Genomic DNA, 18,450 nt, shown 5'->3' on the forward strand with positions numbered 1-18,450 from the left:
TTTTGGGGAATTACAGGTCAAAACATCATATTTTCTCATTAAAACATGAAAAATGCTAACTTGTGTCTGCACAAGTTAATGAGTTAAAAGTAGAAATATTTTGTTGTAATTAATGTATTTTAATTTAATTTTTTTACTTTTAATTAATTGAATGTACAAAATTTAAGAAAAAATTTATACTTTTGGTTGCTTAAGAGTTAACATGTACCCTAACGACACAAGTTAGCATGACCCTTAAAACATAAGTTTAAAGATTATGCATCTACCGTTATCTAATGAGAACTCATCATCTTATTACCATATAGAGATCCTCTAAAACAAAAATATCTTACGATATAGGGATATTTTGTAGGGAGCTTCACCAAAAAAGTCATTCTTATGACTTCACCATAGAATTTTCCTATTTTGTAACCCTTTGTTAAATATGACTATCAAATAGTATTCTATTATTATTGAATATCAATATAAAACTAGTTTATATGGACGGTATCTATCCATTTTTCTCTTAAAACGTAATTTTGACCTTTGAATTTTTTATATATTACACTTACATGTTACAGTTTTTTTTAGCCCAAAGCTAAAGATTGGCATTCTGGTTCAATATTGACATCAAGCTCACCGAAACTATAAGTTTCTAAAAAATTGTATATGAGGTTTTATATTTAGGATAAGAATAGGTCGGTTCAATTCAACCTAGAAGATTACTTACTGATGGTAGCACCAAAATTATTTGTTATATGTATTTATATATGAAGAAATATTTATGTCACTCACTCATATAATCTATTAGGGACAAAACTATTTGCTTAATTAATTGCTTCACTGCTTGTGATTCCAATGACTAAAACTCGTCTTCATTTGGGCTTCACTCTCTAGTTTGTATTGTGAAAATATAAAATAAAGGTTCCATCACTATATATTAAACATATTTCTATGATGTGTGATCAACATTAATTTGATTCAATAAAAAAGGGAAAATATGTATCAGACGAATGTTGAAAAAAGATTGATCTTAGCTTGGCTCAAAAGTGTTTAAGCTTTTATTATCCAAACCAAACCTGAGTTGGTGAGAATGAAGTGGTTGGAGTCCTAACCTTATCTTGAGTGTTTCCTTTCGTAGCACGAAGGGTATCTTTGTTTCACTATTTTATTCTATTGCCGCAATAGTGTAATTAATTACACTATCTCACTTGCGGTTAATTAAGAGAAGAAGGTTCCGAGTTCGATTCCTAGAGGGAACAATGCTTGACCAGTGCGCATGCCTCTACGAATGAGCCAGACACCTTTGATGGATTGGAAACCGATGTGAAAGCAAAAAAAAAAACAGAGAAGAAAGTTCTTTTTTATTGTCCGTTTAGGTTGGGGTAGAAGGTACACCCTCCGGTCACTAATATAAGCAAAAATTCACTTTCTATGTTCATTCAATTAATGATGTATGTAGTCTTTATTATAGATTACATACATCATTAATTGAATGAACCTAAAAAGTGGATTTTTGCTTATATTAGTGATCGGAGGGTGTAAAACATAGTACCAACTAACAAACGGGATTTTGAATCCTTCCATACACTATAGCCCCGTTTTTGGTAGGTAGGGATTCCTTTAACTTAAACTAGACCAATTAGTTGCAGCCTAAACACACATGCTAGCAATTGAGTGGTACATTCCTTTCAAAAAGAAAAAAAACGAAGCAATTGTGTGGTACAAGACTCTTGATTGAAGGTGAATACCCTTTTCTACCAACTAACTACTAATACGAGAGTTTGGCACCTACATCCCACAGCAGCACACGTATTTATTGTACACTCAATTACTTAGGGTATGGTGTAGGTGTGTGTATGTGTGTTTATAACTACTATCATTACATTTACAGTTTTCTGTTGAGTGTACACAATCCTTCCCTCCAATAAATTCTTGCTTTGATTGAATACAAACTTTTTTCTTCTCTTTGGATCATGACCGATCCAATTTGATTTAAATATTATATTATGGAAATCAAAAAAATGTATTTAAAAATTATCTCAAAATCAAAAGAAAAAAGTTAATTCGTGTTCTTTTAGTTGATTCTTAATTTTTCTAAAAAAAAACATTTTAAGTTCTTTTAATTCTTTTAGCGATATTAATTTATTCGAATTGATAAAATACATAGAATATAGGCACGCATTCAACATCCCTCAAAACGTAAAAGATGAATATGTAAACAAATTCATAACATGATTTTTATTCATCTTCTTTGTTATAATCCAAGCCAATAACATGACCACGCATAACACGACTCACCCGTAAGGACCAAAAATGCAATTGTGAAAAGGTCGATATGAGAATCTCTCCAAACAAATTAACCAAACAAGAATTAAATATAAATTGTTAAGCGAAAAAATCATAAAAAATTATATTCAATTCATATTTTGTTAAAAAATTACAATTTATTTTAGAGATTCTCAATAAACATTCCTACAAAAATTCGTTCAAAATTTCAAATGATACACATGAGTTGACTAAAACGTAAGGACAAAAAATGGAAATGGAAACCTCTATAGAAGCAAAACCAAACATATCAAATATGATCTGTGGTGGCATGTTTGATCAGTGTAACATCGACGATCGAAATGATCTCTTACTTTGTAGTACACTCTCAATTTGCTCATCGAGAATATGAACATTTTGATTTAATTCTCTCTGTAAAACATTTTCTCAAATTAAGTGCAATGTTGCTAAATATTGTAGATGGGTGATGATGTGTCCATTAAGTGCGATGTTATTGATCATAGTCACTAAGAGAAGAATGTAATATTTGAAAATGTAAAATAAAGAAGATAATCATGTGTTCTAACCCTACTTTTGGGATGATTTATAATGTGAAGAAAATAATCATTCTTTGTCTCATACATACCACTATACAAATAGGTATTTTATCAATCTTCACAAAATATAAGACACTCTTCACTAATGGTTATTTTGTGAGTCCTATTATGTCACATCACCTTGAAGTAACTCAATTTTTACTCCAATAATGAACTCTAAAGAACTCATATTAGATTCCACAAATTTTTTTTTTGTCAAGTAGTCTAGTGGCTAGAAATTCACCTTAAATTTAAATATGAATAACTGGGGTGTTCGAGGTTTGAACCCCGACCCCTGCACATATTGTGCATTGTGGACCAAATAATTTAATGTGTGGTAAAATTGTGGAATCTAAGTCCCAATGAGCTACTAAGTTTAGGCTACTAAGTTGAGTCAAGCAAGGCTCTCAAAAACTAAAGTTTTCACGATTTTGCGTACGAAAACCTAGCTGACCAACCATTTTAATTAGGTTTCTCTTCTCAATCACACTTTTTTCAGTCATAATAAATATCAAATCTGGGACCTTGTATAGTTTTAATTAATACAAATATCCAATATTGTATCCAAACACAATACTATCCTTTTACAAATAAAGAATTAGAGCAGCTCCAAGCCTTATCATCAGAAAAGCAGGTAATTATACAAAATAAAATGCTCAAACTAATTTGACAGAGCTGATGTGATGTGCATCCCACTTAATCCTACAATAAAAATAACTTAATTTGATAACTAATCAAGTTAATTTGAAAAAATAAATTAATTTGAAAATATTTCTTCATGGATTTCTTCAAAGCCAAGAACCAAATAGCATAGGTAGCATGCAACTACGAAATTCAATGATCATTGCACACCTTATACCAAGAAGCATTTAATTTTCATATACTAAATAAATGTTACAGCATAACTTAAATCAAACGACAATAACTGTAAATAAAGTAACATTGGCAGATGAATCCTAAGATAAACTAAGATGCAGTTGTATAACTGCATTATGCAAACAGAAAATAATCATAGAGAACATTTTAGTTGAATACTTTTATCATAAATTGAACTACTGTTGAGCGCATTGCACCCGAGGCTGCGAGTGCTCATCATCTTCATCATCGTCGTCATCATATGCCTCACGGTATTGTTGCTTCTTTCGACTCATCTCCTCTGCAATATTGACATCATGCAGGGTGGTCTCCTCACAATCATCTACCTCCTTTTGGGACAAGTTCTTGCTTGTCTTTTGAGGTAATATCTTTTCTAATTCCAGGCTTTGGCTTGGGGAAAGAAAACCCGAATCCGGGAAATCAACACTAAACTTGATGTATAGGCGTCCCTTCATGAACGGCCTACCATGTTGTGGCATTCCCTCATCATTTATAGCTTTATGTTGACCTACAAAGTAACATGAACATTCATAAAATCAGAAATGAAATAATTGAATTCTAATTAAATGTATTCCAAAAAAATTTAGTACCTGGCTTGATGACTTCGCCGGGGTTCGATTTGACCAATAGTTGCCTTCCATCAAGATGTGTGACATTAAACTGGAAGCCACAGAGAGCCTCAGTTAAGCTCAAATTGTGTTCAATGTGGAGGTCATCACGCTCCCTCCGAAACTTCGGATGTCCCTTTACTTGCAAGACAAAAACTATGTCTCCTGTGATTGTATCAGGCTGCATAATGTAAAGTTGAATATCAACTTAAGAAATAAACCATGAAGAAGACTCAAAATCAACTTCTGGCCATCTTTACTAAGTATTAACATAGTAATAGTACACTAAATTATAAACCACAATCCCTAACAGGAAAACAGTAATAATTTCTACTTACAGCTTCATCAGCTTGTCCTTCGAATACAATCTTGTGACCCTGCTGCATCCCCTTTTCGACATGCACCTCCAGCACCTTCTTTTCTTGAGTAATCTTGTTTCCCTTGCATTGAGGGCATCTATCTCTCTCACTAATGACCTCGCCTGCAACAATAATGCATGAGCTGCTGGACAAAACAACACAGAAGCAGCTTAACAAATATGGAAAATGAAATTTCCATTACCTGTTCCTTTGCAGTCAGGACAGACGTGTTGCATTTGTTGAATCATGCCCAGTCCAATTTGCCTTCTGGTAATCTTCATACCTGTGCCCTGGCATCCAAAACACCTTCCAGCAGTTCCACTTTTTGAACCTTTCCTGATAAATCAAAAATTCCGAACAGATTATTCAGTTGTCAAATATTGACAATGAATCCCTACCAAGTTATAGGTTTGCTATATTGAAATAACAAGTACTGCAAAGCGTGAAATAACCAAGCAATTAAAACAAGACTGTGACATGTGTCACCACAAAAAGATTTGACTTCCTTACGGTGAGCAACTAACTAGCTTTAGAGTGTAAATTGAGTATTTAACAACCATTTAAAAACAAACCGGAGAAGAAAATCGCATGCCCGTCATCACAACAAATCAGAGTTCATTGAAATAACTCTAGTTTTTCCCACCTTACACACTTTAAAGGGAGTCAAATTCAAGGTAAAATATGGTTTATATTAAAACTTCCGGTTTACTCAAACACCATTGGTTTGGGTCCAACATAAGACCTGTTTACATGGATTGGACAAACAATAGAAGCTCTATCATGGACTGAAACATAATCTTTATCCTATTAGGAGAAATCTACATCATTTAAGGCATGAATAGTGATGTGCAAGTTAAACGAAAAAACCGAGTTAATTTTAAACAAACAGACATTTTCTGATAAATTCTTAAGACTAACACTAGTTTTTAGCTCCGGTTACAATGTGTGGTCCGTACACATATACTTGTCATGTAAGCGTGTTCACATTACTTTTTTGTGAAACCAGGTCCTTAACATCAATCCGTTCTCCAAGTGGGGATTCCAGACACCATTATAACAAAATGAATATTGAATGTGGTGAATTCTAGTAAAAAAAAAAAAGGCTTAAGTGTACTTTTGGAAAACTGAGGGCCAAAAATGCAATTAACTGATGCAAAGCTTTCATAGAGAAGCAGGGTAGGGAAATATTTGCGGAGCTGCCAAATCTAAGCATGGAGATCCTAAAAATAAACTTGAAATAGCATAAGGTGCATTGCATTCTAAAGTGGCATGTGGAATTGTGGATTGGATGTTAAAACTTCTATTTAAAAAGAATCTAGAGTACAGAACATTTAAGCATGGATAAGACCGTACCCTTTACATTTTGAGCACAGTGCATTCCTAGAAAGTGATAGCTTCTTTGTAGTGCCGTTATACACATCCTCCAAGGAAACCTTTATAGAATGCACCACATCTTCTCCTTGCTTCTGTCTTCTTGCGCGTGAAGGACCACCACCTAAGAGCAAATAGAAATAGTGTAATGATCAATATTGCAAGAATGAAAGATGATTTAGAAGCGAAAATAAAATAGCATGAATGTAAAAAGTGAGAGCCTCACCACCAAAGCCTGCACCAAAAAATGATTCGAAAATATCAAACGGATTATGAAATGAGCTTCCTGCGCCTCCCCCCATTCCTTCTTTAAGGGCATCTTCACCATATTGATCATACAGTTCTTTCTTTTCAGGATCGCTCAACACTTCATATGCTTGGCCCAACTCCTTGAACTGATATAGAAACAATATATTAGGATTGAAACAACAAAATCAAGGTCAGCAACAAAAGGTACATTATGCAGTTCTTCAACCACAGAAGTATGCATAAGAACATTAAAATTGAATAACAAATTTCATTTATAAAAAAGTCACAACAAAAAACAAACACATAGCACGCTCAAGCCATCTGCATGCCACAGTAATATTGAATTATCCCTCAAGTAGCCAGTGGCGGACTGCAGACCATTGCTGCCGCCTACCCCTAAAACAATATTTTTAGGAGAAGTTGAAGTCGGAAGGCCGCACAAGAGAAGGATAAGCAAAAGTTGCAGTATTAGGGCTTTCAGACACATGGGTTTTTGGTTGTACGAAAAGAGGGAAGCTGTAGGTTATTCACCCGAGTCTTTTAGGGATACCCAAAATGTCCAAAAATGATGGCTATAAGTGGAGGGCATTTTTCGGTTTGTCAAGACTTCATTTAAGTGAGACACAAATTTGGCCACAATAGTGAGCGCTACGAATGCTACCAGTACACAAGAGCAGTTGTAGCCGCAGCCACAGCCACTATGGCTGCCAATTGTCCATAAAACTATTTTATTTATTTGCACTATATTCTAACTTTATTAGCAGAGATAGAGGCAAAATAACCAATTTATATTAAGTATAATTAAATTATATAGTCAGAATGCTAACAAACAAGGACCGTAATAGCAGGGTATTCACATTGCATTGCATAGTATAATGAAAATGCAACAAAGTAGCAGTAACCATGAGGCTAACCTTCTCAGGATCCCCACCCTTATCTGGATGGTTCTTCATCGCTGCCTTTCTATAGGCTTTCTTGATTTCATCTTCACTAGCACTTTTTGAAACACCAAGAATATCGTAATATTTGGTGTTATCACTCTTCCTTGTTGGTCCGCGCCCAAACATGATTGATGCACCTTAAAAACACTACACAAAAACAAGAAGGAATTATAAACTTTCAAATAAAATACAAAAAATTAAGGACTTATAAAATTTCAAATAAAAGAAATCCACAACCAAAAACTTTATAATGTGAATTTTTCCGAATCAAGCACAGAGCATCTCACATACTAACATTACATGAGAATATATCACAACTGATAAATGTATCCTACACAAAAAGAACAACACTCCACGACCATAATCTCCATTGCATGCATTGAAACTAACAGATTACAGTCTAACCAGCTCAAATCATGCACAATATACTACATGGTTCACAATTTTCATCCAAAAAATCTACCCAGGTTAAATTCAATACCATCTGATACCTACTGCTACAACAACAACCACACCACCACCCACCACAACCCCTTCCACATCATCTCTTCCTCCCCCTCACAAACTCTCCTTCACTACTACCCACTTGAAGCACGCTTCACCACCGTCAACATGTGATTACATTCAATTATGTCACTCATTATCGCAACTACGAGTTACAGTTTAACCAGCTCAAATGAAGCACAATATACTACATGAATACCAATTTTCATACAACAAAATCTACCCAAGCTAATTTCAATACCATCATAACTATAAACAAGACTGAATTACAAAAAAAAAAAAAAAAAAAACTTCGGCACACGATTAAGTAACAATTACTACTCCTTCCCCAGAAAATAAAATTACAACTTTTGGTGCAAAATATTATTTTTATCATCTAAAACCTAAAATTCAATATAAAATCGAAACCTTAACAGAAACCCAACAAAACTTTGAAACTTTAAGTAAAATAATTATGAAAAGATCAAAATTGATCTAAACCCTAATTGAATCGATGATAAAATTTGGGATCTAAGGAACACGGAGATTGAAAAAATTGATCAAAACCCTAATTGAATCGAAACAGATCTGAACCCTAGAAATCAAATAGAAAGAATAGGATAGAGAAAGAACATACCCAACAGAATTTCGCACGTTGGTGTTGTTGATGTTCTTCTTCTTCTTCTTCAAGGGAAAAAAACGAAACCCTCGAAGAGAGAAAAAGAGAGAGAGAGAGAGAGAGAAAATAAGAGTGAGAGTGTGAATTAGTTTTGTAGTTAGCAAAATTGCTATTTGCACTCCCTTTAAGTTGTGATAACTAAACAGCAATATTATTATGTGCTATGTAAAGTGAAGTGACAAGGTTGCTTTGTTGTGAAGGACTTGTTTGGGATTGGGTTTTGATAAGGGGCTTTGTGTTTGTGATGTGGTCATGTTTGGCGGCGTTCCTTAACAAAACTTCCTATCATTGTTTTTTTAATAAAAAAAATATTTTTGTAAAATATTTTTTGAAAAAAAATTATTTGACAACTTTTTTTAAAAGGAGAAGGAAATTTTAAATAGACCAAGCAATCAAAACATGAGTAGTTTATGTACGAAAAGTTAAAAAGTTCACGAAAATATAAAAGATGTCAAAACAACTACACCATCAAACCAAACATAAAATGGAAAATATTATAGATAGAGTCACTCCTAAACATACAAGAGGTTGAGTGTTATCGAATAAAAATAATTTACCTTTGGACTTAATACATGACAATACAACAATTTAACCTTGTTGTATATGTTAAACCATCACGTTGGTTGAACACCGCAGAATTATGGTTCTTTCAGATTGACCAAATACATGTCATCCAAATCGTATGAAAGCACCCGTTCAACTTTTTATTATGAGAAACCAAACTTGTGAACTGAATTGTATGAGAAAAACAATTATTTGTCAATACACTACTAAAATCTAACCAAGACAAACTTTCAGCCATAATTTTCTGAAAATCAAGCACGCAAAAAATAAATGATTAGTTTATTCATTCAAATTACGTCGAGCTGCGCATAAATGTGATGTTAAATTATGCGTCCCTTTAAGAATTATATCATCTTTAGTTGGAAGATGATCAATTAACAACCTCCAAACAAACAATGATATCTTTGTTGGCACCAAATTGTTCTAAATAATATTAAACAAAGGAGAATTTATTATTTTTTCAAAATTAGAGATTAGCTCATAAGCTTCTTTAACCGAAAAGAAGCAGGATCTCAAACCCAAAATCTCCTTATCATCATCATGCAAGGTAATGTTAGATAATAGCGCTTTGCACCACTTTGGCACAACAACCCTTCCTTCTCCATCCTTACCCTCCACGACACCACACCAACATTTGTGTTTTTTTCTTCACCATTGTACCTTCTAATAATCACTTTAAAGATTTCCTAAAAAAAAAAAAAATAATCACTTTAAAGATATCACCAATGTTCCTTTTAATTAGTCATTTTAACTTCTATTCATTTTTTTCATTCCATTCTATTAATGTTTTATTTAAGGGTCTTGTTAACGAATGTCTCCGGGACACTCTTTAAGCATACTAAAACAAGCAATTATTCTCTAGAAAAGTCAAAATTTCAATTTACAATGCATTGATTATATGTATTTGTATAAATATTTGTTATTTACGGTCCTTAAAGAGTGCTCCGGAGGCACTCGTTAACATTTTCCTTTATTTAATTATAACAATTTTGTAACTATGAAACAATAATAACAACCTTTTGATTTTTAAGCAGAGTATCTATTTTATTTTTAATTGTTTTTTATTTGAAAATTCACAATTAACTTATTTTGTAATTTTTCAAGACAACTTCGAAGCACAACTTTTTAGGCTCAAATAATTTGAGGTTGATTGGCTGAGATTCAACGGCTAACACGATTTGGGTGCTATTATTATATTAATTTTGTTTCATTATTTTATTCTATAATGTTTTTTCATGAAAACATGCACTTGGTAATGAAAAAAGAAATAGGAGTGTTATTTGAACCAGAGTAGTTAATAGCGGCGCTATAGCGGCCAATAGCGGCTGCGCGGTGCGGTGCGGTACCGGACCGCTATGCAATAAGCCATGGCGTAGCGTTATGAGATAGCGGCGCAATAGCGGCCGCAACACTGCATAGCGGTTTTGCAGTCTAGCACCGCTATTTCATTTTACGTGAAAATACAAGATTCTCCTTGGTTTTTAAAAAAAAAGAGGGTATTTTTGTCATTTTCGTCAAACCCTAATAACTTCAGTTTCTCTCTTCCTTCTTTCATTCTTTTCGGCGCCTTTCATCTTCTCACCCCAAAACGCATTTCTCTCAAAAAACGGACGATACATCTTCTCACCATAAAACGCCGCCGTCGCACCGTCATCCGCCGCCGTTCCTTAGGTTTGTAACTTCTTGACCTCGTGTTTGCTCTCTTCTATAAATCTTCCTCTCTGTTTTGTTCATAAACATATGACAAACATCCTCTGTTTTGTTCATCCTCTATTCTGCTTGTTCATAAACATATCACAAACATCCTCTGTTTTGTTCATCCTCTATTCTGCTCTCTGTTTCCTTATTTTTGTTGTTTTTGTGGACAACACAGTCATGGCAACATCAGCTTCTGGTGTTCAATCAAACTCTGTGTCTGTTGACTCATGTGCTCAAAGACATAAACGGACCGGTGATAATCTCGACATTGCTTGGCAATTTAATCATTGGAAAGATTTGAATGATAAGAAAAAGATTTACTGTGATTTCTGTGATAAGTTCAGCAATGGAGTAATTAGTAGAGCAAGAAGACACCAATTGGGAATTATGGGTGATGTAAAAGCATGTCGTAAAACAAACTATTTTATAGTATTATTTATATAATTTGTCCTAAAAGTTATGAAATAGCGGTCATAGCGCTAGGCGCTATCCCGCTATAGCATTTTTGGGGTCGGCCGCTACGCGCCGCTATCCGCTATTAACTACTATGATTTGAACAACCAATTTGGTGACAACTTATTTGACAACCATATTTTATAAAGAAAAAAGTGGTATTGGCACGGAAACCATAGCAATAGAGAGATAAAGTAAAAGATAATGTGAGTATGAGAGAGAAAGTTGTTGCAAAAGTTGTCACTAAATGGATGTTCAAATATCATTTCTCAAAAAGAAAAGAAAAAATAAGAAGAAAAAGAAAATGAACGTTAGAATTAACAAAATCACCAAAGGAAACGATAGATGAATTAGTTTATAAACGGATAGTAAAGCCTACAAGTAGAGAGGGATTGACCATAAAAGAAGATAATCTTGAATAATCAACTGAAAATGTGAATGATGTCAATCCCACCAATAACAATGATAATGTTCTCGATGTGAGAAACGTTGATGTAGACAACGATGACCACTTCGTTCCTTCTTTAAGTATCTTGATCCTAGATATTAGAGTATTCTTGTGCTAAAACCAGAGACATTTTAATTAAAAAAAAGACTTTTTTTTTAAGAAACTAAGAGAAAATATATTAAAACAACAGACAACTCTTCAAGCACAAGGGGTGCTTAAGGGAGCTGCAAAGTAACTGTTACAATAGGTTCAATCACAAACAGCCAAAAAGGCATAAAACAAACAATTACACAATGGCTTTGAGACAAGAAAGTGGATTTTGCCTCCAATCAGGGTAATCAAAATCAAACAAAATGTAGTACGACTTGAACCACCAATATGTCTGAAGCTTAACCTTTTCAGTAAGCGTCTCAAGAGTATCAGACTTATTGTGGAAAATCCTTTTGTTGCGATCTTTCCAAATAATAAAAAGAACGGAAGTCCAAATCGTTATAAATGCACACCTTGAGTTTTTAGAAAATCCCCCAAGCTCACGAAACTGATGAGCATGAGAAATAGTGTCGCCATTAAGAGCCGCCTCGAACCCCAACCACTTCATAACCAAAGGCCACAACCGCCCATAAACGTCACATCAAAAGAACAAATGAATATGGTCTTCAGATTCCCCACAGAGGGTCGCACAAGGCAATTGAGTAGCATCAATAACTCCTCTCCTAAGCAGATTATCCTTAGTGGATGACCTATTTAAAAAGAGGCGCCAGATAAATATATTCACCTTCAAGGGGACCGCTTTAAGCCATAGAAAGGTATCAAACTCTTCATTAAAGTTGTTGTTATTCGCTGTTAAGTAAGAGTATGCAAATTTAACCGTGTAACACTGCGTCACGTGAAGCTTCCACACCCACGTGTCAATCGATCCAACCTGCAAAACACAAGTAGACAAACGGTCCACACACACCCTGACTAACCCCTCCTCCCAGGCAAATAACCTCCTCCGCCATTTCCAAGCCTCCCCTCCATAATCCCACCCTAACTGACACATCTCCGACACCGTAACTAGTTTGTTATCCGCTAATTGATAAAGTCTATTATAAGACCTTTCAAGCGGACAATCATCCAGCCACGGATCCACCCAAAAGAGAGTAGAACGGCCATCCCCCACCCTCCTAACAATGTTGTCAGACATCCACCTATTATCAACAAGACCCACCCTAGATCGAATTTGGTTCAAAGTGCGCCACCAAATCGATCCACCATGAGAGTCAAACTATTTCTAGTCAAATTATTTTCACACATTAAGAATTCAAAAATTTTATACTAACTAGGTGGTGTGACATCCCAATTATTCTGTTATTACATCTTAGTAATGTTATGACAAACTATTATTCTTTTATGCTTGTGGACTACGGTGAGATAATTTTCTGTGTTATGTATTTGTCTTATTAATTTATCAACATTTAAAAAAAAAATGTATCTGAGATAATTTCTATTGTTTGAGAGAATATTTTGATCTTTATTTTTTTTCTTGGTTTACAATTGACAACCAATCCCATCTTTATAAGTTTAAAGGAATAGTTCTACACATCAACGAAATGTATAAATACTTTTACATTTAATGACACATTTCTCAATAACTCATTAAATGTTATATCTACTACTCCTTTCTAACCTTATCTACAAATTTCTAGGGGCTACTTGTTTCATGAATTGCAAACTTATTCTCAAGAATGTGATCTTGAAAATCTTATCTTGCATTTGTTTCAAGTTTTATCAAATCATGCATGGGTACTTCTTATTCTTAGGAATAAAATTTACGCTTGTCTTTCTCATATTTTATTTTTACGACAAAGGGTTGGGATCTTGTTTTTCCATGAGAATAAAAGATAATCAACCATAACTTTTTACCACGACTTCATTTTAACTTATTTACTTTTATTTTTATATTTGAAATTAATTTATTTAAAAACATTCCTATGAAACTAATCGCTTAAACAAAAGATGTTTAGTTAATATTTATATGTGTGTTTGTTTCAAGTTAACTAAATTTATTCTTAGGAATATCATTCATTGGAATATAAAGATGTGAATTTTATTTCAATGTATTTAGAAAAAAAAATATGTTTGGTTAACATTATACTATTTTCAGGAACCTTAAAAATAGAGAGATTAAGATGTAGTTACACCTGAATTTATTCACATCTTCATGAAAACTTTATTGCCACTATTTTTTTGGAACTTTTTTTCTATTCCCATAAACATTTTATACCCGGGAGTAAAATTTAGTAAACTTTTAATAAATATAAGTATATATATTTCTATCATTTTATTTTCAGAAATCTGCGAATATAACTTGAAACAAACGCACCCTATATTCTCAGGAATCATTATAGTAGGGAGGTTAATAAGTAATTAGTAATTACACACACATTTATTCTCATATTTAAGATAATTTTTATTCCCACCATTTATATGGGAACATTTTTCTTCTGCGAAAATCTTTTTATAATCAAGTGCTAGACTCGTTTTGGATTATAAACTTCATTTTAACATATTTACTAGAATTTTTTGGGGCTAAACCACTTGAAACAAAACGAGTCTAGCACTTGATTAATCTAATGATCAAATATAGTTTATAATCCAACATGTATATGAGTCAAGATCCTCCGCTGTGACTGATGTCTTGGTCTCTTGGATTCATGCCGAAATTTGGGTTGTGTCTGTCTCGTGGATGTGCAGTTTCTTTGCCGTTTATGTGGTTTTGCGCTTTCATGTTTAAGTATTCATCTCAATTGTATGTTGTTTTGTTGATTCGTTGAAGACCTCTAAATTGAGAGTCTCCATTATGAATGTTCTTAGAGCGAGTTTAGGTCAATGTATTGACTTTGTATTTTTCTCCTTAATCTTTGCATATTTTGTGTCTTAGATTAGGGCTCAGTTTAGGATGGATGATCCATTGATTGAAAGACATTGATAGAGTTAGTGGTGATGATCCAACTCACGATAAAAATCATGAAAGTTGTCATTGCTAACATATGTAACATAATATTTAATCTATTACATAAATATTATCCAATATATTAACAAAAACTTTCAACAGGTAAACTGGTGAAGAACTTGCTGTTGAAATTAATGTTGGAACATCTGCATTGCTTAGAGATCAGGAGACTATGATGTTGATTTGTTGAGAAAGTCTCGACTAAGGAGAAGTTTGAGGTTTGTGGAATAGTTGTTGGAATGAAAATAATTTGACTCACTTGAGTCGTGGGGTAGATTTTTTGGGTAGGTCCCTCCTATAAGTGAAATCCCACACAAAATTAAAGAAAAGAAAACAAAAATAAGTTTGTGTATTGTGATGGGATTGACCCGTGCGATGTTGGAATAAAAATGAATTAATCTCTAAGTTGAGAAGTTAAGAGCAATTGCGTCGTAACAATGCCACATTGAGGGGGATAGTGTGTGACAGAGAGACCAATGGTGGAAGCAGTTTCAGAAAATGTGCTTTGTTTTGGCTGAAAATTTAGCACAAGCTGTTCCTATCATCGAATTAGTCATTTTTCAAAAAAAAAAAATTTAGCAGTTTTTCCTTCTCTTTAAGCTAGTTTGTGATAGACACTACTTTGGAGGTGTTCTCTTGTTATTTGATTTCCATCATTGTTGTTGATGATTTGGATACTTCGTTAGGGTGTAACGGTTCGGTTTGGATCGGTTCTTGGTCAAAAAAATGTTCGAATCAATGATATCTTCATCGGATTGGTTTGGTTTGGTTTTTACTATTTTTTTTAAAAAAAACGAACCAAACTAGTCGGTTTGGATCGGTTTTTGGTGAAAAAAATGTCCGAATCAATGATATCTTCATCGGTTTGGTTTGGTTTGGGTTTTACTATTTTTTTAAAAAAACGAACTAAACTAGTCGGTTTGGATCGGTTTTCTTAAAAATACAATTAAAAAAATTCATATTTTCACAAATTTGTATTTCATGTATACAACATACTCAAATATTTCATAGAGCTTTGTTTTCGCTTTTCAAACTACTTTGTATAATTAACATGAAAAAACTAACAAGAGATGGACGATACCATCGACGGTGAGGAACAATAGATTAGGCGTGATTGATGTCTATTGTTCTTTTTTAGTAGAAACGAAATAGAGTGTGAGTGATGAGATGATGATGGGAGAAAGCGAATGAATTAAAAAGTATTTTATGTTAGACTATAATTATGAGTTTAATCATAAGTGTGTGTGTGTGTGTTTGAGGAAAGATAATATTACTAAAATGGGGAGTGTGGTTAGAATCGGTTCGGTTTATCGGTTCTCAAAATTAAAATCCGAGAACCAAACCAAATTATATTAGTTTAGGTTGGTTCATTTGACCAAAAAAAAAGGTTGGTTCGGTTCAGTTTTGAACAGAACCAAACAAGGTTGGATACCTTTTCGGTTTGGATCGGTTTCATCGGTTTTGTCAAAACCACTTATACCCCTATCTTTAATCCCTAATGATATTAGGAAGATTTTTGGTTGTACCTATTATTTTTATAGTGGAAGTTGTTACAGGGCCGTTCATAGAGTTTTACGGGCCTTAGACATAATATGAGAAAAGGACCCCATATATAATATGTCATAAATTTTTTTGTAGCCCGTGATTTCATTAGCTCTTCATTTTTTTTTTTCCGCTTTTCACTACCAAATAATTTTTTTAGGCAACATCTATAAATAAATCAAATACTTTATAGACACCAAAACAAAGTAAAATACCGTAGAATATAACAATAACACCTGCGAAATGATCAAGAATGCGTCTCACATCGGTTTCATGATCTTGAATATGTCTCACATGATCTTGCAATATCATATTCAATTTTGCAATCCTTTTAATCAATTCAAGAAAGTTGACAAGATTAAGATTAATTTCATAGGCTCATTTTCAACTAAAATATAATTTGTTTTGTTATGAAAATTATCCCAATGTCTTGGATAATAAATATCACCAATATTTTTAATATTAGTGAGACACATTATTAGGAACAAAGAGCCCAAAAAAATATCTTCAATTTCTCCCATATTAAATTTTTTGGCACATTATTAAGTAAAACCAATTTTTTTATAGGAGGGTGTATATAGAAATCTTTGTGTTATACAAGGGTATATATAGCAAATCTTGTTAAAAGGGCCTAAAATATTAACAGACTTGAGCCCAGCCCTCCTTCGTGTAAATATTTGGGGCCTTTATGTGAACTTTACTATATAAACCCCCAATAAACCAAATATTTCTATATGCACCCCCTCCATAAATTTTTTTTTAGGGACCTCTAAAGGCATGGGCCCTAGGCCGTCGCACCCCCGGCCTATGCCTAGGACCGGCCCTGAGTTGTTATTATCTAACATTTAGACGAGTTTTACACGCTAAAAATGAAGTATGCTTGTTATTGTTTTTATTCTTTTATTGCTATTTTTAAAATGGCCATCATTAGTAAGTAGTTGTTGTGTTAGTATTTCCCCTTTCGTCGGATTGAACCTATGACCTCCAACTTCTCTAACTCTTAATTCAAACCAGTTAAACTTGTTTTTAATTGGAATATACTTGGTTTTACCAATTATTTTTATAGTGGAAGCATTGGCTGGACTATGTCTCATAGTTGTAATTATCTCAGATTTAAATGATGAGATGAGATTTCCACATTAAAATTTAGGTTTCATGTTTATAATTTTTCTCCTTTTATTGTTGATGTTTGTTGTGTTTAATCGGTAACTTTTTTTTGTTCAAGTTACACCACAAGTTTTAACAAACTTTGAATATTCTACAACAGGCTCTGGTCCCATCACCCGAACCTCGCAAATTTGAATGTCAACCAAGATTATTCTTCTTAATCAGAATAAATACATCTTCTACTACACCGTGCCTCACAAAAAATACTCGTTAATGTTGATTCGTTCATCCCTTCTAGGAATGTAGAGAAGAAGAATGAAACAATTTCATGTTGGTCATTTCGAGCATAAGCTGATAGTCTGTTTTGGGATGTCTTTGGTACATTCACCTTAGAAAAAGGGTTCATCTAGCATGGGTTCATCCACCACCAACACCTCTATGCCTTTCTCTCATAGTACTGTTAAACATAGTTCATCTAGCATGATCAAGTAACTCTTTGACTATCATAGTAAAGGAAAGAGAGTAAGGGGAAAAATAGAAAATGTAGTTGAAAATTATACTTTCTATATATAGATAGGATATCATAGAACGATGGAAGAAAAGAACCTTTTGTGACATTAATTATATTGTTAATTATTATTATAACCAATAGCATTAATTCACTATGTTTCACGAGGGGGTTTTGTCTGGATAAACAACATTTTCCTTTAAAAATACAAGAATATATAATTAAACAGCACTGCTATATAGTGCGAGAGCTGGTTCTTGAAAAATCATGAATGAGTATGTGTTTAACTAGTATTGGTTTAAAGTCTGGTTTTAGTCAAATTCAGGAGGTTGTGGTGCTATTTTTTTTTTGTTGCAACAAGCCAATTTCATCATGAATGGTTCGCTATACAATTATTCAGGAAGTTAAGCATTTCCCATAATTTTCTTCAAAAAAAAAAAAAGCATTTCCCATAATTAAATTTTAAGATGTAAAATAAATGTAAGATTATATATACACACACATACATGATTTTTTTTGACACTTAACTACTTAATAAGATTCATTCAACTACTAAAATGTGATTAGTAAACATCTTTGACAATACAAATAAAAATTTCAGAAGTCAATAAGATAACAAGAAACCAAAATCTTAGTGCTAACAACCAAACTAAATTCTTTCATATATAATCAATGGTCAACAATAATGTATGATGTACAATCTTTAATCTCATTGATTGACAATTT

The 18,450-nt window shown here is 33.3% G+C and overlaps 1 protein-coding gene across 1 annotated transcript; it reads right to left on the minus strand.

The window, feature by feature from the left end:
- Window positions 1-3,696: 3,696 nt before the first annotated feature.
- Window positions 3,697-8,464, minus strand: LOC146896272 (chaperone protein dnaJ 3-like). Its single transcript, XM_085739369.1, has 8 exons — window positions 8,368-8,464; window positions 7,221-7,394; window positions 6,284-6,452; window positions 6,040-6,181; window positions 4,889-5,022; window positions 4,666-4,808; window positions 4,310-4,508; window positions 3,697-4,227 (listed from the first exon to the last, which is right to left on the minus strand). The coding sequence occupies exons 2-8, from the start codon at window positions 7,371-7,373 to the stop codon at window positions 3,896-3,898; spliced, it is 1,272 nt and encodes a 423-aa protein (XP_085595495.1). The 5' UTR covers window positions 7,374-7,394; window positions 8,368-8,464; the 3' UTR covers window positions 3,697-3,895.
- Between the last annotated feature and the right edge of the window lie 9,986 nt (window positions 8,465-18,450).

Source organism: Medicago sativa, chromosome 8 (assembly GCF_051527215.1).
Source record: "Medicago sativa cultivar Bolivia chromosome 8, Bolivia_mono, whole genome shotgun sequence".
NCBI lineage: Eukaryota > Viridiplantae > Streptophyta > Magnoliopsida > Fabales > Fabaceae > Medicago > Medicago sativa.

Coding starts and splice junctions, on each gene's coding strand:
- LOC146896272 (XM_085739369.1), bottom strand. CDS start 7,373: ATGTTTGGGCGCGGACCAACAAGGAAGAGTGATAACACCAAATATTAC. Junction 6,182..6,283: donor TTTTGGTGCAGGCTTTGGTG/GTGAGGCTCTCA, acceptor ATTTGCTCTTAG/GTGGTGGTCCTTCACGCGCA. Junction 4,809..4,888: donor TCCTGACTGCAAAGGAACAG/GTAATGGAAATT, acceptor TTATTGTTGCAG/GCGAGGTCATTAGTGAGAGA.